At 37.2% G+C, this 19,825-nt stretch overlaps 1 protein-coding gene across 4 annotated transcripts in view; it reads left to right on the top strand.

Annotated features, from left to right (window-relative positions):
* LOC107583405 (calcium-binding protein 1-like) overlaps nucleotides 1–19,825 on the top strand; it is a 35,966-nt gene that overhangs the window by 14,470 nt on the left and 1,671 nt on the right. Inside the window, exons 1-7 of one of the 4 annotated variants that reach the window (XM_016269608.1) lie at nucleotides 3,162–3,573; nucleotides 10,471–10,629; nucleotides 12,584–12,614; nucleotides 16,050–16,193; nucleotides 16,476–16,585; nucleotides 18,095–18,169; nucleotides 18,253–18,325. In XM_016269608.1, the coding sequence (XP_016125094.1) occupies nucleotides 3,445–3,573; nucleotides 10,471–10,629; nucleotides 12,584–12,614; nucleotides 16,050–16,193; nucleotides 16,476–16,585; nucleotides 18,095–18,169; nucleotides 18,253–18,325 (721 nt within the window). In that variant the 5' untranslated portion in view covers nucleotides 3,162–3,444. Of the gene's footprint in view, nucleotides 1–3,161; nucleotides 3,574–10,470; nucleotides 10,634–12,583; nucleotides 12,615–16,049; nucleotides 16,194–16,475; nucleotides 16,591–18,094; nucleotides 18,170–18,252; nucleotides 18,326–19,825 lie in introns of those variants that run through there. The other 3 variants (XM_016269609.1, XM_016269606.1, XM_016269607.1) reach the window with 3 other exon arrangements.

Below are 19,825 nucleotides of genomic sequence, written 5' to 3'. Positions count from 1 at the left end.
CAATATCGTTTCGAGAGCAGCCGGCTGACTCAGCTGGCGCAGCTTTTTCAGAGCGACTGCAGGAGTGCTGATGACGACACAGCTGTTTCACGATTGGCCAAATTCACCACATGACAACAATGACGTGTGTTTCTAACATCTTCAAATCCAATACTGCTCATAAATCTGTGTTTTTAGAACATTAAAAGCTTTTTTACTGTAGTCGCAATGTTATATTGAGTCACGTTTATCATGAAAGCATATATACCCCCACTTTATTAATATTTAAATAGTATATATTTACGTTGAACTTTATTCTTGAACAGATGGCACTGTATTAAGCAGTTTATAAAAAGTGTTTCTGTTGCTCATGAAGACGTTTCTGAAACGTCTGTGTATTTGACAAATATTGCATTTAATTCACTTAATCTGTGATAGAGTATGCAAACACTGCGCGAGCGTCACTAACGGGAGCAGAAAGTGTCCGGCTTGACGGCTCCGTTTTCAACTCCGCCCCCGACTGCAAGCGGCTACTCTCGTTGACTGCAGTCTGTAGCCGTGCTTCAAGTCGAACGCACCTATGGTCTTGTCATGTGGTTCTCAGTTCTGTCTGTCCATTGGTTGGTTTGTGTCATGTGACCCTTCTTGTTTGGTACAAATAGCCCTCATGTTCCCATTGTTCTTGGTCATGTATTGATGTTGTAATCTGCTGTCGGTGAGTTAAGTCTGTTCATGCCTCGTCAAGTCTGTTCAAGTCTAGTCAAGTCTTTGTTTATTGTTTGGATCACTTGTAAATAAAACTGCACATGGGTTCTCACTACGCTCGCCTTCAGTGGACTGAATCAGTACAACAGAACAGAGCTAACACCGCACAATTATCTACAGTTAAAAGCCAGAGAAAAAAAGATGGGTTTTGAGTTGAGCTGTAAACTCATTCAGTGTAGAGGCAGTTCTAATAGAAACCGGTGGGCTGTTCCAGAGTTTCGGAGCAGCAACAGCAAAGGCTCGGTCACCTCTTGATTTCAATTTAGCCCGAGGAACGTTTAATAGACTCTGGTTGGAAGACCTAAGAGGCCTTCCAGAATTGTGAGTAGATAATAAATCAGACCGATATACAGGAGTTAACCCATTCAGAGGTTTAAAAACCAGCAGCAGGACTTTAAAATAAATTCTATAACGAATTGGGAGCCAATGCAAAGATATTAATACTGGGGTAATGTGCTCTCGTTTATGCACACCAGTTAGGAGCCTAGCAGCAGAATTTTGTACAATTTGAAGTCGATTAAGAGATGCTTGATTAATAGCCATATAAAGGGAATTACAGTAATCGAGCCTCGTTGAAATAAAAGCATGAATGACCCTTTCAAAGTCCTAAAAAGAAAGAAATGGTTTCACTTTAGCTAAGACTAAGCACTATCAAAATAGACCCCCAAATTCTTCACTATTGGTTTCACACAGGAAGACAAATGGCCAAGATTTAAGCCAGGGGAGCTAGCAACTTCTGATGATTCGAAAACTATAATCTCAGTTTTGCCTTCATTAAGGTGAAGAAAATTTAGGGACATCCAGGCCTTAACATCAGCTAGACCCTAACAATCACTTGCATCTTACTCCCTAACCACCCAGCATACAGCTTAACCAGTTGCTAAATACATCTAAATATTAGTGCATATTATAAAAATTTTAGTTATTTTGAGTATTCCTTAACTTTTCATTTAGTAAAACTCAAAAATGTACAATGGGTTAACAAATGCACTTACATGTATAATTTTTTCTTTAAAAAAATAAATAAATAAAAACTGCATATGTACATCTTCAAGTAGTATACCAAATGTTATGTCATAAACTCAAATGCCAAATTAACTGAATTTTTAAGCCAATCATATGTTAGACCAAAAGCCACTGCTAATACGAGCATTAGAACCAGGCATATATCCAGATTTTAAAGATTTTACAGAGCCAAATCACCTGCTTGTGTTTCAATAGTTGGTGTGTTTGTGCTCTCACCTGATTTGCATAAATAATTTGCTACTATGCTAAAACAATGCATGTATCTTATCCAAATAAACATCACTATCATTTCTATTGAAATCCCCTCTCTGTGTTTGATTAGGGATGCACATTTTGGCCAATAACCGATAACTGGTTTAATTTTTGATGCCAATAATGATATATTGGCTAATATTAGATATCAGTCTAGATTTCTAGAGGATGATGCTTCAAATGTCATCAAACATCCCCAGTGGAAAACTATTGGGACTAAAAAAAAAATTATGCATGCTAGCTTTCTTATAGGCTATTTATAATCTTGGCGTTTTGGCCAAAAGTCTCCATTTGCTTTTTATTTCATATCACTGCTGTCTAGGAAATACATTCAAGATGTTAAAGGGATAGTTAAAAAAAAGAAAATTCTGTCATCATGCATACTGTAACCTGTGTGACTTCCTTTCTTCTGTGGAAAATAAAAAGATATTTGGAAGAATGCTGGAAACCCAACAGTTTTGGTGACCATTGACTTCCAGTGCATGGTCAAAAAACACTAAGACATTTCTGAAAATATCTTCTATGTTCCACAGAAAAAAGCTCATACAGATTGACATAGAGGTGAATAAATAATGCCAAAATAAATAAATTTTTGAGTGAACTATTCCTTTCAAGAACAATTTTTTTTTGTTTCTTATAAATATAATGAGATGTGTAAAACAGACGTGGTGAGAGTGGCCTAAACCGGAAACGACTGGGCTCAGTGGGCGAGTGCCAGCTCAGCAGGTGAATTCTGGGAAGGGCTTCCTGTCCTCCCCTAATAACCTGCCGTGGCCTTCGAATGGTGTGCTGCGATTTGGCAGCCTTGACGTATCCGTGCCCGGTGCGGCCCAACCTCACCTTTTCGCATGCGGCTTGTGTGTTTCGCCGGCCGGTGTTTGATCTGAACACTGGGCGGCACGACTACAAGCCAAGTGTGTGTATTTTTAGCTCCATAGCCCCACATCCGCATGTGTGTAATCGACTGTGTTTGTACAAGCACACTCGCCAGTGTGTGTGTTTTTAGATTAGTGTCTTCAGCATCTTGCTTGGGGGAAGGTGATACGCTCGTCCGCGCGAGCCTCTTTGTCTGTTTTCGCCTTGTTTGGATGGACGGCTTTAAAACTGAGCAGCTGAGAGTGAGAAAGAGGGAGGGAAGTGAGTGAAAGAGAGAGTGGGGAAAACGAAGGGAGGGTGAAAGGGAGAGAGAGAGAGAGTGCAAGCAAGTGAACAAGCAATCTTGACTTTTCTCTTCTGAGCAGCCCTTCACACTGAGACACATGTCTCCTTTTTCTGATCCCTCCATCCACTTCTTCACTCCTCCCATCCTGTCACCGTGACGCCCTGCATCGCCACCCCTGGATCATCTACATCCTTCCTGTAAAATCCATCTTTCCTAGAAGATAAGCCTGCAGACCTCATCTCACCATCCGTAATCCATGCATGGAGACATGTGGATGCTCGCACACACGCGCAAGCGGCCGCATTGACTCTCAAGCGCGTAAAATTAGCAGAAGGGACTTTACTATGGGAAACTGCGTTAAATCGCCACTTAAGAATTTCTCCAAGAAGGTAAGATGCTCTGTCTGATAGCTGAGTGTGTGTGTGTGTGTGGCATACAGACTCGACCCAGACTTGGACTGTGTTGCATGGACTGTCAGAGAGTTTAAATGGAGTTTAATAGCCATGCTCTGAATTTCTCTACACAACTGTATACAGTATCATCATGGTATTCTCAAAGAACACTCTGGGCTGAGTGAACCTCATCAAATTGTTGAATTTAGAGTTTGTGCATGCTACTGTAGACAACTAGCTGTTGTATTTTGCTTGAAAACCTAGTGAAACCAAGCAAAAACTTTAGTATAAACGGACATGTCCTGCATCAGGATGTTTTGTTTGGTTGCTATCTTTGACCTTGGAAGTTGTGTACGTTAATACGTTTAATGATATCCTAGATCTTTAATGTACTTGCATTTAATGAGAGTAAACCGTAAAGTTCTTGACAATGATGTTAGAAGTAGCTTCTGAAAGTTCACAGAAGTTCTTCTCAATCATCTCTAGATGACTTGGGATGTATGCACTCAAGGATTAGCGCTGGCACTTGCTAAGAGCTCCTCTCCCGGTGTGCCCAATGGCACAGGTTTCTTCAGAAAAAGTACGAGCTGGCACCTTACAGCCTTGGCAACAGATGGAGTGTGAAGGTTATGTGCAAATATAGTGGGGATGTTTGCAAAGACACATATGTGCATGCATCATGCTGCCATCACATTATAAAGGCTTTACCAATAGTAGCACAGAAGATTAGGCTCATGGCAAGATTCAGTATATGAGGCCAAATGAAACCGCTAGTGTGTGTCTGTAAGTGTATACCTCAATTTTACCCAACAGTCGGATGCTGATTACTTTAGCTGCATGTGGTAGGACAGGATAACAGGAACGGAAGAGAGGGGGAAAAGATCTAATGCAAGAATATGATACTTTAACTCAATAAAATCAATTTGATGTCAACATAAAAACCTGTTTTACTTACGTAATCTGTATTTGCATGTAAAACAGGATATTCAGTTAGAAAAAAGTGGGACTTTGGTTATTTAGAAACTGATTGGATTGTGAAAAGTGAGCAAGTCAGATGGCTGGAGGGGAGGAGTTGAACAAATAAGGGATACGTGAAAGGAAAATAGTTTCAGAGGCAGAGCAAGTTTTTATATTTTAATGAAAGATTAAAATTGCTGCATCCCAATTTGCCCTATATATACTATGTATTCACACTTTGTGAAAGAAAATTGTGTAGCAGAAGAGAGGCAAGTATATTTTCTTTATCTATATTTATTATCTATATTTTCTTTTATTTCAGCTACATTTATTATTTTAATAGTTTTAGTTAACAATAATATATTACTCAACAACTTGTAGAGAAAAGTTTTGGAGAGAAAAGAAGTGGCACATTGATCTGCCAGTCGTGGATATTTTTGCATAATGATGAATTATGTATAAGTTAATGGCTAAACGTCTTTATGGAAGTTCGCAATGCAGTTGCAGATGATGTATTTTTCATCAGATTAGATGCTGTTTATTAATCACCCAAACTCCTTTATTTAAAGCTCTCTACTGTATGTCTCGCACATCCACCATGTTTGTAGTTTTTATAATTTTTTATTTGTGTTTGTAGTTCTGAACCGCATCCTTCTCCAAAGCTCAATGGGTTGTGGGCAATATTAGCCATTAGAGTGTGGGTGGATCTGCACTTCAAATTTTCAACGGAAATCCAAAAATATGCGGTACCTTTGGGATACTCATTTCAATATACTACAATTTGGGACAAACCGTGTCTGTTCAACAAGCTGACAGAAGTCGATCCATTTCTTTGTTGGAAGCTTTTAAATGACAAGTATAATTGTTGTCATTTATAAATATTCATTTTTCCATGGCCACGGAGGAGAATCAAAGAAGAGATTGTGGGTCACATTCAGCAAACAGTCACAAACTCACTGTACTTTTTATATTTATTTCAACAAATGACAAGCAAAATCAAATCCCTAGGAGCTTGTGAACAGTTTTGTAGCATTTTAAAATGCTGGTTTAATGTACTAAGACAGTGATGCTAAAAGACATGCAGATGAGCCAGAATATTAACGCGACGTTTAAAAACGTTAAATGTAAAACGTTTTCCTCTCTTTAGAAAACTGTAATGTAGAAAGCACTTATGGATTAAGACAGGGATATTTAAAGGGGTCATCGGATGCAAAATTCACTTTTCAAGTTGTTTGAACATAAATGTATGTTGGAAGTGTGTGTACACATCCATCCTATAATTATAAAAATCCATCCAGTGTTTTTTTTAAAATCCCTATTTTAAAATCCCCTTTCTCAAACCAGGTTGTTCTGAGCTTCCTGTCAGAATGACGTAGTTCTGTACAGGCCCCTCCCACGATAGTTGATTGACAGTAGTGTTTCAGCACAGACTGGACTGGTGTCTTTTTTTCATCAGTCCGCCATTGTGTTGACTCTGGTGCAGGGGAAGACAAGATGTCTCCGATTAAGCGATTGAGGTGCTTTATTGTTGGATGTAATAATGAATATACTGTAGCAATTGTCATTTACTCCCGACATCTGAGCTGCTGAAGATGCAGAGGATTAACGTTACTTTCGCTTTGAAGTGAATGCGCCACTCCCGATCAGCCTAAATGCATCTATGTTCGCGCGAATCTTTCATGATCCAGCCTCATCTACAGAAGTGAGTATAAGGGTTTTTTATGAATCTTTGCAAATCACCTTTCCTAATAATGTGCTAATTAGCAAGTTTCACGATGAATGCAGCTAAAGTAAACAGCTCTGAAAAGAGGGGCGGGGCCAGCAGAGCTCATTAACATTTAAAGCAACATGGACTATAATGGCTTGATAAAAACAGACCTGATTTTGACAGGTTTAAAAAGGTATTTTTTTACACTAACATTGAGAAATTTTAACCAAAATATGTTATAGACTTTTAATTAAGACCCTAAAGAATCATATCAACTTGTGCAAAATGAGCATCCGATGACCCCTTTAAAGTTCCTATTTTGGGCTCATCTGTTTTTCTGCACATATTATGCTTTATTAGTAAGATGTGTGTACTGTCTCGGTGCATTAAGCGTGTTCTTATATGAGAGGAAAATGCTTAACGTGTAAATAAACGCGTTGCGTTCACATTTTGAGCTTATATGCATATCTGCACATAGTATATGCTTTACAATTTTGTCTTTATCACTGTCTTGGTACATTAAGCCACTTTAAGCATTTAAGAAAGTCCCTTGTTCAAGTTCTGCTAATTCACAAGCTTAGTGAGAGTCATGCATTGCAAAGAAGGTAATGTTGACTATTAAACCAACAAAATCAAAACTTTCAAAAACACACAGCAATGTGATTCTTTTATTGAGTGAGAGTCAGTGAGTTTAATTAGTGACATTAACATATTACTATTCGGCGTCTTCTCCTTCCCTTGGTGTTTTTACACATAGAAAAGGCGAAAAAGCATATTGCATTGTCCAGTTTTCTCTCAGAACGATGATCTGAGTACTATTGCAATTCTCGATGCAGCATGAATGACATACACTGGTGCCATTTTTCACAATCATGACAATCAAATACTGCGCTAAACTCAATAGCGGAAAGACAGCGCTATCTTGCAAGTATGGCGGATAAACAAAGCAGTTTCCCAGAACTCAACACAGCGTTATGTCACATTCTCATTCTTTATAGTATTTATGGATAGTATGCAAACTGGGACACAGCTAAATCTTTTTTTTATATATATTGGAAATATGTGAAAAACAGATTTCCAAAGAAAATTATTGATTTCATTAGTTTTGATTTCATTATTTCTTTCTTTCTTTTTTTAAAGATTTATTTTTAGCATTTTTTGCCTTAATTTTGATAGGACAGTTAGTTGACAGGAAGAAAAGTGAGAGAGAGAGAGAGAGAGAGAGAGAGGGTATGGGGGATCAGGAAACAATTTTTCAGAATTTGCATCTTGATAAGCTATCTGTTTGGTTGTTAGATAACATCAGTCTTCTCTTTAATTAACCCATGGGTCTGTGTTTAATTGGAGAGATGCTCTTTATGTGTTTGTGAGTTATATTCTGTGTGCTCTTCACCTTCTTTGCCTGTCTGTTAATTGGTCATTATAATGTGCTGGCTGACTGGTTTCATTCTTATCCTGATTAACCCTCTGCTAAACATGAGCAGTTTTACATTCTCAAAACATACTAGCCTTTTAGGTTATTTGAGGATCTACTCTAATATAATGATATTGGTTAAAGGGGTCATATGATGCTTTTTTAAAGATCATTATTTTGTGTATTTGGTGTAACAGAGTATGTTGACATGCTTTAATGTTCAAAAAACACATTATTTTTCAAATAATGTACATTATTGTAGGTCCTCTATGCCCCGCCTCTCTCAAACGTTTCGTTTTCTACAAAGTCCCTCCTTCCGACAAGCGCAGTCTGCTCTGATTGGCCAGCTGACCCCACATCTTCACCCTTCGATGATCAAAATGCCAAAGATTAATTTGTTAGAACAAGTCGACCACTTGAATTTGCTTTTAAAGCCGTCTTAAGTGCAGCGTGATCATTTGTTTTCATGGCAGCAATCAAATGGCGTAGTATTGCAGCAGCGCGCCGCGAGTATGAAAGTGGATGAATTATTCAGTTTGAATGATATCTGATCTTAAAGGTTCTGTCAGTTGCTGAGAGGGAATAGAGGGCAAAGTATGGCTCGATGTGATTTACCCAAGTAGGACATGTTCCTGGCTCAACAGCCCTTGTTGTTCTTCCTGTCAAACAACCATCGCCCTAATGGTACATTTGTGGGATGTGGGATATTGTGACCTGTTATCTCTGCACTGTAAAAAAATTCTGTAGTTTTTACAAAATAATTTTGGCAGCTGTGGTTGCCAGAATAATTTTGTAAAAAATACAGAAAAACTGTAAACACATTTACGGCCAAAAACAGTACATTCTACAGTATAAAACTGTAATTTACAAACAAGAAAATTTAAATGTAAACCAGTAAATTCAACAATGCACACTGCTATTAAAATCTGTTTTGTACCTTTAACATACTGACAACCACCATAATAATGCAGGTGGTAAAAGAGAAAGCCACATGAAGAATCAAAGCTCATCACAAGTAGCTTCGCCACAAGCAGAAGTATATACTAATATATAGAAGGTGCACAGAGTCATTCATGCAAACACAAAACACCATCATGGTAACACACATGATACTTAAATAATGCATCAAACTTTCATTAAACAACAGAAGATGTAACATAAAGCCCAAATATACATAACTAATAACAAAAACTTTTTAAAAAACATGATTATTTAAACAAAATACTTTCAAATGTGGAGTGTCATGCAGGGAATTCTGGGAATATCAGTTTACAGTTTTTGACTGTAAAGTATACATTGATTTGTTATTTTTACTTCTAAAACTGTAAAATTAACAGCATTTTACTGTAAAATGACATGAAATGCCTGGTTAGATATTTTACAGTTTTTCCCTGTATTTAGTACGGGAACTTACTGTTAACCTATTAAAAAAAAAATTCTGTAGCGTTTTTACAAAATTTACAGTTAAAATTACACTTATTTTTTACAGTGTGGCTTCCAAATAAATAGCATGCGGTTGTCTGATGCTTGCAATTAGAACCATAAATATTAATTTACTGAATCTTTACACACTTTAAGGTAGGAACTTTGACTCATTGATGCATTTTATTAGTTTAAAAGTGAAAGTTTATTAGTAACTCTTTGGGTGCCACTATGTTCATGTCATACAAACTTAAAAAAATATGATTAAAATGTGAATATGAATGTTGTGGCCTAATTTAGGTTTTTCCACATTTTGTGCATGAAATCTAGTGATAAAGCTTTCAGAAAATTCTAATTTAGCGGGTTTATGAGGAGACCGCCTCGTGCGCCCAAACTACATTTCCCATCATCCTCCTTGGCAGCTCAAGAACACTAATGGTGTATTCACCAGTTAGAAAGTCATAATTGTGCCATCAGATGCGTTTATAAATCACTTTGAGTGGAGCAAGATGATCATCACCTTTTCTAGAAAAAAAATACAAGAATTTTTAACTCTATTCTACTAAATGATGAATAAATTATTTTCTTTTGGTTTGATTTTGCTTTGTTTTTATTCAATTTATGAAGGTGCTGTAAATTGAATCTTTATATATTCTATCATAATTGTACAGTACTATTGTATTTTGTACATGCAACTTAGCTAGTCTTATTGTAAATAAGAAAACAATAATTCCATTAATTTCATCAAATTCACCAGACACTGTATTTATTGCGTCCACCATATTTTCCTCACTGACACACCACCAATTCGGAAACTCATGGCTTAAAGAAAGTAGAGTTTCTGTAATTATGACTTTGTGGTGGCGTTCATGTGCATTCAACTGATAAAAATGATCTTTCCGACATGACTTGAACGCACCATTAAAAAACATCAAACACTGATTACACACCTACTGCGCTTCCTCTTTCTCCTTTATGTTGCATCGGTGCTAAATAAATCTTCCTGTGTTAGTCAGGAAGTGAAAAGGAGAGAGAATGAAACATGAAACTGTCAAGAGAATCAATTTTATTCCAAGTATAATCACTCATAAATAGGAACTTCCCAGAAGGAACTGAACGGAAGAATGCTGATCCAGAAACATTTTGTACTCTGGTAAATTACATTAAGCACAAAGTCTGAAGGTAGAGCTCAGCTTTGTTTTCTCACTGTCTGATGCAGAAGCACGTAACAGAATCAACCAATCGATTGACCTGACGGCTGACTGAAATGACTGACTGACCTGTCCATCCAATGTGTCCGGCTGAAGACCGTGTAGTTTCTAATTGTGTCTTTACCCCACGTTCCTCCTTCACTTACTTGTTTGAAACTGCTGGGACATGACGCCACATTCAGGACCGGAAGCGCAGCTACAAAGCAGTGCAGTCATGTGATGAAGGGGTGACATCTGGAGAGGCCCTCGCGGCCTTGGCTCAGAACTCAACATACATGCACAATGTGCTCGGGCCTGCCTGCATCTTCCTCCGCAAGGGCTTCGCTGAGAGCCGGAAGGCTGTACGTAAGTCTGGACATGCACATCTACACACACATTAACGTAATAACAAGTTCTCACTTATCTTGTAAGTGGAAATTTCAGAATTCAGAGCAACACAGTATAGGCACTGAACATTATATCATGCATGGGACAAAGTACAGTTATCACTAAATAAAGTCTTTTATTATCCTGAAAGGGTTTATTTTGCAGTATTTGACTGGCTGACTTTTCAAACAAAATAAATATACATTTTATTATTGATTTAAATCGAAATATAAAAATTGTTTCTATATGTAGTCTATAAAAAAATATTACACTATATTACTACATTATTGTAGTACGATTCACTATTGCTTTTCTTGTGGTGTGACATTCTATGCTGTCTATTTGAAACAATATTTTTTTGCAATTCTTGTATAATTCTTTATGCAAACAGGTTTTATGAGCTCACTGAGAGCTTACATGTACTTAAATTGTAGAAATTGTCCATATAAAATGGACTGGATATGAAATGGATAATAAAGGGAAAAAGTGTTTAAAATTATGACAAATAGGACTTAATGACTCTTGCACTGCATTTCAGCAGCAGCCTTTCCCTGCTGTTGAATCTTCAGCGGTGCAGCAAAAGAAATCATTATTACCTGAGCTGTGAATGTGATGCAATATCACATAGTCTGTACTGAATGTGATGAATATGTACTTAGTTAATGGAAAGAAATCTCTCTCTATTGATTTGTCTTTACGGGATGCAGGTATAAACAAATATACAATACCTACAATTTCACCATTGTAGTACGATTCATAGATGAATTAAATAAATGGTTCTTTTTAGTGAATCAAAAAAGTGTAGTCTGATTCTCAAACGAGAGACTCTTATGAGCCGGTACTTTTTAATGAATCAAAAACATCTGATTCACAAATGCGCGTGACTCTTATGAGCCCGTTCTTTTTAATGAATCAAAAAATATTTTGCGCAACCAGTTTAGTCTGATTCCCAAACAGGTGACTGTTATGAGCTGGTTGTTTTTAATTCATCAAAAACATTTAGCACAATCAATGTAGTCTGATTCCTGAATCAGTGACTCTTATGAGCCGGTTCTTTTTAATGAATTAAAAACATATAGCATGACCAATGTAGTCTGATTACTGAACAAGTGACTTTGATTAGCCTTTTTTTATGAATCAAAAATATACATAGTGACCAGTGTACAGTAGTCTGTTTCACAAATGAGTGACTGTTAGTCACTGTTAGTCAATCAAAAACATATATTGTGACCAATGTAGTCTGATTCTTATGAGACGGCGTTTTTTTAGTGAATCAAAAATATACAATGTGACCACTGTTTTTAACAAATCAGAAATACAGCACGACCAGTGTGATATTATATATATATATATACTGAAGCACTGATACATTTTAAAGGCTGTTCTTCTCAAATGCAGACAGTCATAAAGAAGCAGTGCTGGGTTTATGTACGAACTGCAGGGATCTGCCTTTATTAGCCTCTGCAGGGGTCTTGGGTCAGGCTCACGTGATTGAGCTCTTCTGCAGGAGCTCAGAAAGTGTTTGGAGGTGAGCCCTGCATGCGCTCGTGTTCGAGGAGATGTGTGAGCAGGGAATGCTGGGATCAAAGAAACTAACGGCTTGAGCTGATTATGAGAGATCAATCCTTTTATATGTGCTGTTCCAAATGACTTAATCCAAATGGGAAGATCAAATTTAAAAACCAGACATTAATTCCTTTAGAGGCAGGAGGAAAAAAAGCCTGAAAAGGTTGGGTGTATTAGTTTACACGTGCCATTGTAAACCTAATGCTGTAATGAGTTTTTCTCTAGCAGGAAATAGTGCATAGAATTAAATAACTGTATTCTTCAGAGAAGGAGGAGAACGCCAGCTGACTTGTGTCATTAATGGAACAAAACTACACAAATTAGCATGGATTGTCGGTGATTACTTTGTTTATTTTGTTGCAGAACAGAGAGCTGAGACCAGAGGAACTGGATGGTAAGTTCTTCCTCATTGCTAAAGTGTCACGGTTTCCACACAAATATTAAAGGGGTGCTATTATGCTTTTTCACTTTTTCAACTTTAGTTAGTCTGTAATGTTGCTGTTTGAGCATAAAAAAGATCTGCAAAGTTACTAAGCTCAAAGTCCAATTCAAAAGGAGATATTTTATTTAACAGAAATCACTTTTCAAAAACTACAACGAACGACTTGTTTGGACTACAACGCATATTTTCCGGGATTTGTTATATCACAAATATCGTCAAATAGGACGAGACATGGTTGAGCTGCACTAGAGAAGGCAACGAGTGTTATCACTATGTCGGAGACACGCTAGCTTTCCCAAGGCAGACGAACTTAGAGTGGTTACAATCATCCGGGTTTAAATCGCGCTCAAATTGATTTGATATTGACGCAATATTTACACTGAAGTTCGCAGCAGGCGGCTATGGTAAGGGGCATGACATTTCCCGACCAGGCGCCGAGTGCTTCCAATCACAACACACACTGGCCCACAAAGCACATTTCATATTTCAGAAGGCGAGCCTTCATTTGATACAGGAACTATTTGAGCCATTCATGCCAGACTGGGGAGAGAGGTGTTGTAATAATGTTAAATATGTGAAAAATAATGTGTTTTTCGAACAACCTAGTATAAGAGCCTATTCTAGTACACCCACAAAACAAGATCAAGACTTTGTAAAAGAGCATAATAGGACCCCTTTAAACAGCACAACTCTTTTCAAAATTGACAGTCATCAGAAATGTTTCTTAAGCAGCAAATCAGCATATTTGAATGGTTTCTGAAGGATCGTGTGACTCTGAAGACCCTGCTGAAAAATCCAGCATTGCTGGTTGCTGGATCCCAGCATGGGATGCTGGTTGCTGGTTTGTTTGTCCCCAGCACGGTAAGCTGATGTGCTGGTGGACCAGCAACTATGCTTTGCATGCTGGGACCAGCTTGGGATGCTGGTGTGCTGTGGACCAGCATTTGTTGTTTTTTGGGTGCTGGTATCATCCCAGAAAGACCGCAACAAAACTTGTGTATGTGTTAGATATCACATTTCTTTTAAAATTGGATAGTGTTTATAGTTAAAGACCAAGACAATTTTCCAAATAAATTTTAATAAATTATTTAATAAAGAAAAGCACATGTTGCTGCACTCTAAAAAAATGCTGGGTTAAAAACAACCCAACTTGGTTTATTTGGCAACCCAGCTGGTTGGGTTAAATGTTTTTGCCCACCATGCTGTTTTTTTTTTTTTTTTAAGTCATCTATTGTTTAAAAATTATTATATTGCTGGCTTAAAATGGACTGGAAATAAAAAAAACACAATTACTAGAGGCAACAGCAATTTAGAGGCAAAAGCAGAAACACAACAACTACAGCCACAAAGCCTTAGATTAAATCAATATCGCACCAGAGGATGATTAGACAACTGCAAAAATGGGTTTAAGTTTTTTTCCCACCATTCTGTTTTTTTTTTTTTTTTTAAGTCATCTATTGTTTAAAAATTATTATATTGCTGGCTTAAAATGGACTGGAAATAAAAAAAACACAATTACTAGAGGCAACAGCAATTTAGAGGCAAAAGCAGAAACACAACAACTACAGCCACAAAGCCTTAGATTAAATCAATATCGCACCAGAGGATGATTAGACAACTGCAAAAACAGAATTACCATATTCACTTATTGCAAACCAGTTTGGCTTTATTTCTTTCATATGGTACACGCACAAAGATTGCTAAAGTATGTTACCATTATGGTAATTAGTGTTCCCTTTAGTTGAGCACTTGGCCATTGACTTTTCAGCGATTGTTAAAAGTGCACGCTATCATTATTTTCAATAGTTCATGGTCCTAACTGCACTGACATACCGTTTACTATGTGCACTTTTTGAAATCAGTGACTGACAGCTGGATTTGGACATATGTGACTTCCCAGATAAGTATGAAAGTCTTTAAAAACAACAACTTTCAGTTTTGAACTTTCATTATGAAGTTGTTATTAACTGTCCCATTGAAAGAGGTCTTCTCATAACCCCTGTTATTCAATGTGCACAAGCTCTTTTGAACTGATTTTAACTGACAGCTGGCCTACTGACACTCAACCCTACAAAGCCCATGCTGGTGATCCAGCATCACCAGCTCCATTTTGCTTGAGAACAGCATGCTTGGATATGCTTGTCCACCAGCTAAACCAGCACTATACCAGCATAAACCAGTCTGGACCAGCATCAGTCAGCCTGGACCAGCACTATAACAGCACTAACCAGCATAAACCAGCCTAAACTAGCACTATACCAGAACTAACCAGTCTAAACCAGCACTATACGAGCATAAACCAGCCTGGATCAGCACTATACCAGCACTAACCAGCAGCATAAACCAGCCTGGACCAGCACTATACCAGCATAAACCAGCCTGGATCAGCACTATACCAGCACTAACCAGTAGTATATTCTACCCTAGGGCAGCACTATACGAGCACAAACCAGCCTGGATCAGCACTATACCAGCACTAACCAGCAGCATAAACCAGCCTGGACCAGCACTATACCAGCATAAACCAGCATGGACCAGCTTGGAATCCATGCTGGTTTATACTGGATTTTTCAGCAGGGGACTGGAGTAATGATGCTGAAAATTCAAATGTCTTATAAACCGAAGCCATTCATAGTAAACAGTGTTTCTGATATTAAATTAAACTGAACTAGAGTCTGCAGAATGCTCAAGTGTTTTAGGTTGTATTCACACCAGGAAAGTCCGCTAGTTCACTTGCTTTGGTCCGGACCAAATACAATGTTGATTTTTTTTTCGCTGGTGCGTTTTGCTTTCACACTGCCCTTTTTGCAAGTGAACCAGAAACTAAACAAAACCACACGTGTGCTTGAGGTCATCCATTCAACCGTACCAGAGTTCATTTGGAAGCAGACCGAGACCACCTCTTCAGCTGGGTCTCGGTACGGTTGTTTGGTCAGCACCCGAGAGCCATTACTGTATTCACACCTGCCCAAAAGATCCACACCAAAGGGGGAAACGAACTTGAGTTCGATTCAATTGAACCAAACAAGACAGGTGTGAATACACCCTTAATCACATATAATTTCTGACATTTCGATGTGTGCAAATTCTCACTCTGAAATTTCCCAGCACACTTCAATATAATGTGTCAATTGTTCCAATTTATTTTGAAGAGCTTTTATTTCATTGTGAATAGAAAAGGTTTGCAATAAAGTATTCAGTTACAAGTGTTTTGGTCATTCAGAGATTCATTGTTGTGCTTCGCAAGTGCTTTGTAATTGTCTTCAAAATAGTTTTGAAAGCAGAGCACATGAGGGAAACATAATTGTACTATAAAATATTCTCTTTTCATTATCTCTAACTCGCTCTGTCCTCTTTTTTTTCCTGACCTGCTTTCTATCTTCACAGAGCTACGAGAAGCCTTCAAAGAGTTTGATAAAGACAAAGATGGCTTCATTGGCTGCAAAGACCTGGGGAACTGCATGAGAACCATGGGATACATGCCCACTGAGATGGAGCTCATCGAACTGAGTCAGCAGATCAACATGAACTGTACGCAACAACACATCAACATGTTTTGTTTAACATTTATTTAGAAATGATAACCTACATTATCATAGGGCTCTGTGTGGTGCTGCCTACATACACTCTTAAAAATAAGGAGGTTTTCACAGTAATGCCATAGAAGAACATAGAAGAAAACTTTACTAATCTAAAGAACCTTTTGTGCAATGGAATGGTTCCATGGATGTTGAAGGTTCATCATGGAACCAAAGATGCTGATAAAGAATCTTTGTGGAAGTTCACTAACAGCATGTGTCTTCTGTCTTATAGTGGGAGGACATGTGGACTTTGAGGACTTTGTGGAGCTGATGGGCCCCAAACTTCTGGCTGAGACAGCAGATATGATCGGAGTAAAGGAATTGAGAGATGCTTTCAAAGAGGTGAGGTAGGCCTGCACAATTTGTGGAAAAAAGCAAATTGTGTTTTTTCTGATATATTTTTCCTGCAATGTAAAATGCAGTTTAAAAAAATTAAATAGCATTTTCTTAAATTGCAATTTAAAAAATAAATAACAATGATAATAATAGTAATTATTATTATAAAAAAGTATATGTAGAATTATTAATTATATCAATTATATAAAAAATATATGAAATTATCTAAACATTATTTAATTATTATTATTATTATTATTATTATTATTATTATAATTATTATTATAAAAATGACTAAAAAACTAAAGAAAAATATTAAAATTGTACTATTTTGAAAATATTGAGAATTTAAGAAAAATTATATCACCATAATTTTATTTTACATCACAACTGTAAAATGAAACACACAGCACATACATTTATTTAATATAATATAATCACAGCCTTTACGATTAGGTAATTGCACTAAGCAATATTGCCATTTAGATTTTTTTTCAATTAATAGCGGTGCTTTTAAAAAGGTGAGGTGCAATTTTTCTGATTAAAATGTACTTTCAAATGTAATTTTTATTTTTTAATGTTTAGATTTTTTTTTAAATCTAGGTTTGGTGTGCTTGTTGGTAGGGCCGCACAATTTGGCCAAAGTAAAATAATAGTAATAATAATGTTATTATTTTATTATTATTACTAAATAAAATATAAAAATAGTAAAAAATGAAACAAGAAATATTACTACTGAAATATTTCACAAAATTAATAATAATAATAATAGCAATAATAATTATTGTAAAATTACAATACTGATAAAACATGCAGTGCATATATTTATGTATATATTCATTTATTTAACACACAACCTTTGGGATTTGATAATTGTAGTACGAAATCTAAGCCATATCACAATTTTGATTTTATTTCAATTAACAATGCAGCGCTGGGGGAAGTCGTGGCCTAATGTTAGAGAGTCGGACTCGTAACCCAAAGGTTGTGGGTTCGAGTCTCGTACCAGCAGGGATTGTAGGTGGGGGGAGTGAATGTACAGCGCTCTCTCCCACCTTCAATACCACGACTGAGGTGCCCTTGAGCAAGGCACCGAACCCCCAACTGCTCCCCGGGCGCCGCAGCAAAAAATGGCTGCCCACTGCTCCGGGTGTGTGTTCACGGTGTGTGTGTGTTCACTGCTGTGTGTGTGCACTTTGGATGGGATAAATGCAGAGCACTAATTCCGAGTATGGGTCACCATACTTGGCCACATGTCACTTCACTTTCACTTTTTCTAAAGTGAGAGGTGCCAGGTGACGTCACACAGAACAAAAACAGCACACCAATAAAATGGCTGTAAATATGGATGAAGAAGTAACATTTAACACAGAACAGTTGCTGTCAGCTTGAATGCACATTTTACTTCACTCGTTCCTTTAAAACCGTAAAATTGCCCAAAATTGTCATGGAGAGCAGGAAAGCTTGAATACATTTAAACCTCTTACCACTCTTCTTTTGTTCCCTTTCTCTCAGTTCGACACCAACGGAGACGGTCAGATCAGTACAGCAGAACTAAGAGAGGCCATGAAGAAACTGCTGGGCCAGCAGGTGTGTTATTTACTTTGCTGAAAAGCTTTTATAACTCTCATCCAATTCTCCTTTCATTCTTTTATTGATTCTTATTCCGTCAGGTGGGTCACAGAGATCTGGAGGACATTCTGCGGGACATCGATTTAAACGGAGACGGGCACGTGGACTTTGAAGGTGAGCCACCTTGTGTTTGCTATGCTAATTAGTAATGCTAATTTCACTGCCGCAGTGTCTTTATTGCTGTGCTAGGTGTAGAGAATTGGTTTATGCAGCATGGGAGAAAATGTTCGCTATGATCTGTCCACAATAATCAAAAAAATATTGCATTCATGTTCCCTTCCATGCCTCTTGTCCATATTTTGGAATCCGCAGTAAGATTTAATTATGGAAAGCAATAATTCCAAGGTTTAATCCCAAATTGAATTAGCTTTTTCATCTCATTTTGATCTCAAAGTTATTAAAGTAGCAATCAGCCTTTTGAAAAGTACATTTCTTGAGGGAAAACGGATTTTGGAGGGACAAATACATAGACGTACTCTAGTGTTCACAGCACAAGCTCTTCAGTCTAACTAGAACATTTATTGAAACTAATTGCAAAAAGTAGTTCTGTCAGAAAAAGTGGAAAATGACTTTTTATGGAAGAAACCTTGACTAATTTAAGTGGACTTCAGAAAAAATGCAATGCAAAATACAGAATATGAAAAAAGGACTGAGACAAATGATCCCTATTTTTGGATCCATTATTATTTATTTTGCTCCCTCATGCTGTGAGCCGCTGTGTCACACAGTTTCACTGCTACTGAATCTCATCCTCCTGAAGGCGGTAAAGTGACAGTAGTAGAGCTGTCAACCAGATTATCTCTTAACCACAGGATTATTTCACCTCTCAGATTAACCACGCTCAAAAAGAGCATGAAAACGGCAAGGACAAAAATAGCTAGCACTGTTATTCTTGCTGATGACTGGAGGTGTGACAGTTGAACGTCCTCTTGTTGTATTTGGAGCTCAGGCTAACTTTGACTCATCCGAGGTCAACAGTAGATTTGCTTAGTTTTTTTATTTCGTTATTTATAAAGCAAGAATTTATAGAGCAGCGGTTCCCAAATGATGGGCTGCAACCCAAAACTGGGACACAGACAGCAGAGAAAAACAATGGCAAATGCAAAAATAATACCACACTAATAATATAATTATGCAGAGTTTGGATAGCAAATGATATGCTCTAAAAGGGAGAAAAATTTGTTGTTGTTCATGGCAAAAACACACACACACACACACACACACACACACACACACACACACACACACACACACAAATAGGATACAGTCCTTAAAAAAATATAGAAATTTTCTATAATTGAGTGCAATAAATATACTGACATAAGTGCATAAATTGTGATAATGTGTTGGGTCACCACTTGATGTAAAATCTGCATCCTTAAGCAAAACCAGTAGGGAACCACTGTTTTATTTATTTATTATGTAATTAAATTTTGGACATGGACATCACAAATACATTGGACAAATGCATTTGCTTAAGTTTTTGTTAGCATACAAGCTATTTTTCAACACCTTTCCATGGGAGGCTTTAGAAAAAAACAGTAATAACAACATTGCACAAAAAAATAATAATAACAATGCTAACAATAGAAGTAATAAGGGGGGGGGGGGGGG

The sequence above is a fragment of the Sinocyclocheilus grahami genome, unplaced genomic scaffold, assembly GCF_001515645.1.
Source record: "Sinocyclocheilus grahami isolate Dianchi unplaced genomic scaffold, SAMN03320097.WGS_v1.1 scaffold53.1, whole genome shotgun sequence".
Lineage (NCBI taxonomy): Eukaryota > Metazoa > Chordata > Actinopteri > Cypriniformes > Cyprinidae > Sinocyclocheilus > Sinocyclocheilus grahami.
Note: the sequence above shows the minus strand (reverse complement) of the source record. Positions and strands in the feature narration are given on the sequence as shown.